Here is a 7,500-nt window from a genome sequence, read left to right as displayed (position 1 = left end):
CTCTCTCTCTCTCTCTTCTCCCTTGCTTGCCAGATATAGATGATATTGATTATGGTAAGTCGTTTTCCACTTCATCTGCCCAGTGCAAAAAATCTCATCGGAGAATTACAAGTCCATTCTCAAGGTTGTCACTATATGTTAGAGTTAATGCCACAAAGTTAGAAAAAAATAAAATAATGTATGTATATATATTTTAAAACACTTTAGATTTTTTTCAGCTCATGCACTGTGTTTCATTTTGTATCGTCCATTGTGTATCCTAATCAAATTCACCCTATATCCTGCCTTTTTATATCTGCCATATGCTGCAGCAGACATTATCACAGTCCCACTTTATTAATGCAATCTACTAGTGCTGTCTGATCCCCGGTCCCCTGCACTCTGTGACACGATGACAGATAATTATAGGAATGGAGCGGGGGGGGGCGAAACGTGACAGGAAAGGACTAAAATATAGTTGTAAGGCATCAAGCCAAGGTATCATACATATTCATTTCCTAACAAAATATATAAAGACACTGATGAACCACCTTTTCCGTTTCATTTTTATGTATTACCGTTACAGAAAAGTCCCTCTGTCTCGAACAAAGTTTGCACACATACTAATAATTCATGATAGTTAATGGTGGACGAAAGGCAATTGTCAAGGTAAAATTAATGGCGATCAGTTTAACAACTGGTATTTCAAGACACACACACACACACACACACACACACACACACACACACACACAGACACACACACACACACACACACACACACACACACACACACACACACACACACACACACACACACACACACACACACACACACACACACACACACATTACACATATCTGCACTCTGTTCTTAGGGGTTTCTTCATGTAGGCCTCATCCACAACTTATGTGTGCCATTTTCTTTTCCAGACACACCGGCCCCAACCATCACAGTGACACACAGACCGGAGGAGGATACCTTTGGGGTGAGCGTTCAAGACAGTCAAACGCAACACACCGCTAGCTAATGGATGACATGTAGCTTGACTCACTTGTGCTTGTTACTCTGTCGCCTATAGGAACCATTTACATCTGGAAAATGTAGCAAATGATCAAGATAAGAGTCAGTCATGTTTGTTTATAAAGTGATATTTGCTACATGAGTGGAGCGTGCTGTCACATCATTATGTGGTGTATGAGTTTGAATTACTACTCTTTTCAGCTTCACCTTAGTTAACCTGCAAGAGATCAGGCATTCCTCCTGTATTTGCCACAAGAAAAGAGGCAACGTAGGCACTATAGGGTGAGGGATTGGGGAACAGCTGCAATGAGAGTGAGAGAAGGAAATAAAGCGGGTAGAGAATTGAGCAAGAGATTGGTGAGAAATAAACCCCCCAAAAACTTAAAATGAGGATGAAAAACAGAATCTCCCTCTATCTGCCTGTATTCCCTCGGTGGTTAGTTAGACTGAGAGTTGGTAAGAAATGTAATTGAGTTCCTCTCTCTCCTGTAATTGACTGGGGAAAGCAGCCAAGATAACTCTTAACTTCCGGCCCAGGTTTTAAGTGGAGTGTGACTTTGTGCGTGTGTTTCAGTTATAAATGTTTCCTGAGCAAGTCTGTGTCTGTGTGTGTGTGTGTGTGTGTGTGTGTGTGTGTGTGTGTGTGTGTGTGTGTGTCTCTGTGTCTGTGTCTGTGTCCGTGTGTGTGTGTGTGTGTGTGTGTGTGTGTGTGTGTGTGTGTGTGTGTGTGTGTGTGTGTGTGTGTGTGTGTGTGTAGTAGATGTCGTGTAAGCGGATGGGAGAAAATGATCCCAGTTAAAAAAAAACCGCAATCTTAAGAAAATTACTCCAATTTTAAAGCCCTGTTTTGGCAAAAGACATTTGTGGCGCAATTAAAAAAGAAAAGAAAACAGGTGCTTTTATTTCTGCATTTGCTTTAATTCATAGCTTTTGTCGAGAAATGTGTCCAAACATCTTGGTAACCAACAGAACGACTCCTTGATGTTCATGAATAGACGTCTTAGCTGCATGTTTTTGCTATCTGCCTTCCTTTCAGTTTACAGTTTACCCATGAACTCTCATCCTCTCAACTTCTTCGAAAATATAAACAAAAAATGTAATTGCATCACTAGGGTGAGGCAAGGCGGCTAACATCCCATGTGATATCAATCACGGAAGCCCGCTTTGAGGGGATATACTAGATCAAATGGCCAGGGAGTGAACCAGAGGGATTCACTACCCATAAACATTACTGACCAGAATATCATCGCATTATCCCGTGTGCTGCAAGGTTGCTTTACAATTGTGCAAAAACCATGCTAATGATCCCGCATAGACGCCTCCCGCCTCCGCCTTCCCAGACAGCATAAGCTTTGCGTCGCACACATTAACCCTCTCGACACCACCACCCCCACCCTTCTTCATCTTTTTATACCCCGGTGCTCTTGTCGTTCCTTTCCTTCTTTTACCACACCTCTCCTGACAACCCCTCCCTACCTTCTTCTCACCTGTTCTCCCTCTCTACCCCCTCTCTCCTCCCTGTCCTCTGATGCCCAGGTCTCCATCGCCGTGGGTCTGGCGGGGTTCGCCTGCGTGATGCTCATCGTCCTTTTTGTGCTCATCAACAAATATGGCCGACGCTCCAAGTTTGGCATGAAAGGTAGGAACCCGACATATATATGTTTGCCGGTATATATCTCTACTTCTCGCCCTTCTCGTCTGCCCCCATTACCGTGATATATCTCTTATATCTTCTGCAGAGGTTCCAGTGATTAAATCACATTGCACCAAGAAAACGTTTGTACTAGGGCCTATATATTATCTCAGTTTAATGTTGTAAATCTGTTGGGGAAAAGATATCTAACACATTTAAAATAATTTTGGACACAAAAAAGCTCTGTTGTAATGACATACAGCCTTTCTAGTATGCAAAGCAGTAATACCCGGCTGGTTTTGGAAAGTGCTGGCCTCCCTCATCCTTTCTAACAGAACTGGAATAACATTATCAATAACAGCGGGTGCAAAAAAAGCCACAAGCGATGGTAGAAATATTTGGTGTGCGTGATTCAGTTCTCAGCCCTGATACACAGGTTTAGGATTTCTCTCATTGAAAGCAAGTACAAGCGAAGAACTCCCGGGATAAGACAAGAGAAACCAGTAGATAGTATGCATTCAAGAACATTTTTCACCGATGTCCTCTTGAATGTACTATTACTATTGTACAGCCTCTTTTTAGTGCTTCCCATGAAACCTTAACAATACAACAATAAACAATAAGTCACGTTTACCACCATACTAGGCAGCTATTTTACAGGTGTGTGGGGGGTTTGACATGTGTCCTTGCTTATCCTCACACCGGTTGCTAACATTCATGGAAGGACAAGCACTGCGCCAAATGCGTTTGTGTCACCTTAAGTCATGTGCGCTTTTGCATAGCCATGTTAAAAGACTTTTGCTCTGAGTTTGCCATAGTCTATTGTGCTCGTTGGTTCGGCTCTGGACATTCCGATTTACACAAAGTTGAACCTATCGAACTCGATGCAAATTCTCCCTATACTGCTCACCGGAATGCATTCATCATGCAAGCATCGCTCGCTTGTTATATTACGGACACATGCACATGACTTCCCACATGCGGAAGAGACACGTGTACGCATGCATAAATGTTTTAGCCATACATGATGGATCAGATATTCCCGTTCTGCCCTGGAAATCTCCATATTTACATGGATCTTATGCGACCAGACCCGGATGGCAGAAAAACAACACACAAAGTTCATACATTCTCACTGATAAAAATGCGTACACATTGGCACACACATTAGCACGATATATTACATTCCCGCAAAGCGCGGCGTGTGCGTGGGTTGGCGATTGTGTGTATCAAGACTTTGACTTGCTGCCAACAACGCTGACTTTCATTTCACTTCCTATGTGGTTTTCACTCTCACTCTCTGTGTCTCTCATTTAAACTCTCTGTTTCACAATCTCTTTGCCCCCGAGTTCCTACATTTCCGCTACTTCTTTCCATCAAATAGTCCGCCCTCCACATTTTCTCTCTCTCTCTCTCTCTCTCTCTCTCTCTCTCTCTCTCTCTCTCTCTCTCTCTCTCTCTCTCTCTCTCTCCCTCTCTCTCTCAGTCTCTCCCCCCCCCTTTATTTCTTGCCCCCAGCTAATTGAAAGCAGATTAACCCAGTATCAACAGGCACAGATTTGTACAAAAAAAATAATAAAAGAGGGGATATAGAGGAGGCAGAGGGGTGGAGGGGTCGGGTGTAGTTTGGAGGAAGGGGGGGATTGGGGGGGGGGGGGGGGGGGGGGGGTGCAAAGAGAAAGAGAGGCGGAGGGTGGGAGGCAGCAAGCAAGGAGGACGGAAGGAAGGATGGAACAGATAGAACTGTTGCTCTGGCACAGCTATCCTGATGCTAATCAGTTCAAAACGCTTCCTTTGATTCCCTTACCGCCTTGTTTTCTTTATGACTTTTTAATATACCCTTTTATTATTAATGTATTATTCATTGTGTTATTCATTATTCATGATTCCTGTATTAGGGCCTGCATATAATATGCAAACAATCTTATAGAAAGCAATAATATCTCAGTGTTTTGTCTTTGCGTTTTTATTTATTTATTTGTCCATCTTTTTTCATTTGGTTTTGCGGGAGGAGGGATTGTGGCTATTGGACACGGTCCCTCCGTGATCCCTGCTCCATGACCGCAGCATCAACCCTCCCAGCAGCACAGTGCTCCACAGAGCCCACTGCCCGCTTGCCTGTTGCTCCACACTCAATCCCCAGCCCCTTGCCACGAGCCTGGGGTGCTGATTGTCTGCCAATGGGAGGGAGGGCCAGGGAGGGGAGGAAATGAGAGAAAGCAGGCTGATGATAGTGATGGGGATGATGATGAGGATGATGATGATGATGATGATGATGATGATGATGGTGGTGAAGATGATGAAACAGAGGACAGATTTGAGTGCGACGATTCAGTGCAGTCTAAAAGGGGGGGGGGGGGGGGGGGGGGCAGAGATGGCTCGGGAGGAACTAAGGTTCACAGTTTTATTGGGAACAGTGTTTTGTCCAAAGGAAATCAACTTGAAGCTAAGAATCATTTGGTTTCTGTGCATCTATCTGTTGAATACAGCAAAGCCTGAAATAAGGTTTAATATGGCATTCGGACTGGCATACAAATGATCTTCTTTAAGCAAAAAGCAAAAATTGTAATCACTGAAAAACTAAAAGGCCATAGGATAAGTGAATCCTTCTGTTTTAATGCCAGACAGGATTTAAACCAGCAAAGCGATTTTTCTCCATTATGGATGGAAGCTCTGAATAGCATATCTCCGGCACAACCAATTACTAAATCATGCAAAATGTCCAAGATTCCTTAGAAATACCAAAATTATTTTCAAATCATTCACATCCCATTGCCAGATACCTGCTGCAGCAGGTTGTTGGTGATGGATATCAAAATATAAAACCTTGACCATGCACATCACAATAACTAGCAATCCCATTGCTAGTCGAATACAGAATGAATAGTCTTTGTAACAAAAATATTTACTTTATGTTCATACCTTGTGGAAATATTTTTCTTATCTTGATATTGTCCGTTGTTGATCTAGTCAGGTATTTAAAGTGTATGCATTTTTCCACAAAGAATATCCATGGGGAGGTTGACTGTGAGCATTTGGATTATTTCTCACACATTGCATTAATTCTTAATGTTCATGTTTTTTACTTACTCTATGTAAGGCTAACACATCACGTCTATTGTCCAAGGCCATGATGGAGCGGTTTATCCTCATACTGATGAGGTTTCTTCTATTTGCATTCGTAACCCTAAGAACATCTCTGAAACGCCTCTTTCAAAGAGCCACTTTAAAATCTGCCTATTTATCATGCAGTCTCTACGTTTCAAGTAGGCATTAGCATCCTGTGCGTCAGACGCCTAGTGCTCTCCAATGGACCGCAAAAGAAGGGGAGATATCTCAGACGGTTAACTACGTTGGCTCATTTTAGCTGCCTATCTTCCCTCACTAAGCAAGGGGGTTTAGGATATAACGGTGGGTAACTTTTTTAATCAGTGGATCTCCTCAACGAAAATCTATTCCTAGATTTAGTTTGAATGTTCAAAACCACCGGATGTGCCAAATTTGGCACTACCTTACAGGGTTGCTTTTAGCACACCCGCCAAGACACACACATGCACACACACACACACACACACACACACACACACACACACACACATATGGCCAGACAGATCTCATGTCTTAAGGGCACATGCACAGAAACAACCTTTCAACCATCTGTTGATTACATCCATCTGTTCCCTAAGTGCGCCTTAGTGTCCGTCCGACTTCATGCCCATGAGGCATATGCACACACACACACACGCACACACACATACACACACACACACACACACACACACATACACACACACACACACACACACACACACACACACACACACACACACACACACACACACACACACACACATATACACACACACACACACACACACGCCCAAGCCCATGAACAAACGCACTCACACACATGCAACAAACGTTTGACTTGAGACATTCACCAAAGATAAATGTGTCGATATCAAGTTACAGGCCTCAGGAAATGGCTGCTTTTAAAACACAGAAAGAAAGATCCCAAACAAATGATTTCATTAAAGTTCCATAAATCCTGCACTTCCTCTTTTGTTTTGCAGATTATATTTTTTTGCCTTTACCCGAGGAGGAAATTGCATCTGTGTTTTCCCCCACAGAAGGAACATTGCTGATTTCTATCAGGGTGCAATCTGCCTTTAAAGCCGTGGTTTTAATGTGGGGAGAGTCCAGACGTCCTTCTGATTCGTTCACCGGCCTCCCTTTCTGTCGCCGTGTCTCTGCTATGTGTTCTGGATCGTTTGGCAGCCATCTTTCTGTTCCCCTTTGTGACCGCAGCACAAAAATGGTCAGTGCGTGACCTGACACTGGGCGCTCCAGCAGCCTTTCATGCCAGATGTATGGGCTGCCATTGAGTAGATTTTCAAAGCAGGCAATTCTTAGCTATGCTTGCTCTTTTCTCTGGCTCTCTCTATATCATGTTAGTCGATCGTCAAAACAGCCCTTGTATGTGTTTCAATTGCGACACACCATGGGTTTTTATTGATTTCATCACCCAAGAAGCGCATTCTTTACTCAGAACCCCATAAAACCCCTGATATTTCTTTGTTTCCAGACTGGCCACAGTTCACTGGGCCCCGGTAATGTTTCTATGATGTGTGTATCTTTAAAGGATGGACTCATTTAGAAACCTCCAGCTAGAAGTACTGTGACTGTGGGCCTTAAATGACACTTCAAATGGCAGTGTCTGTGTCACTCTTGTGATGTGTATAGAAACCAAATAACCATCACTTTAAGCATGGCAATTTAAGCCTACGTTGCGCTGTGATTCCAAAAAGCATTTGGTGACATAAAGCAGCTGTGCATGCGCTGCGCCGAGTAGAATTACTTTCCT

At 43.3% G+C, this 7,500-nt stretch overlaps 1 protein-coding gene across 2 annotated transcripts in view; it reads left to right on the top strand.

The window, feature by feature from the left end:
• Positions 1-7,500, top strand: part of ntrk3a (neurotrophic tyrosine kinase, receptor, type 3a) — a 120,138-nt gene that overhangs the window by 65,621 nt on the left and 47,017 nt on the right. For both annotated transcript variants that reach the window (XM_030366437.1, XM_030366436.1), the window contains exons 10-12: positions 40-54; positions 913-968; positions 2,540-2,642. In XM_030366437.1, coding sequence (XP_030222297.1) covers positions 40-54; positions 913-968; positions 2,540-2,642 — 174 coding nt within the window. The remainder of the gene's footprint in view (positions 1-39; positions 55-912; positions 969-2,539; positions 2,643-7,500) is intronic.

This window comes from Gadus morhua, chromosome 9 (assembly GCF_902167405.1).
Source record: "Gadus morhua chromosome 9, gadMor3.0, whole genome shotgun sequence".
NCBI classification, from domain to species: domain Eukaryota; kingdom Metazoa; phylum Chordata; class Actinopteri; order Gadiformes; family Gadidae; genus Gadus; species Gadus morhua.
This window is presented reverse-complemented; position numbering and strand designations above follow the sequence as displayed.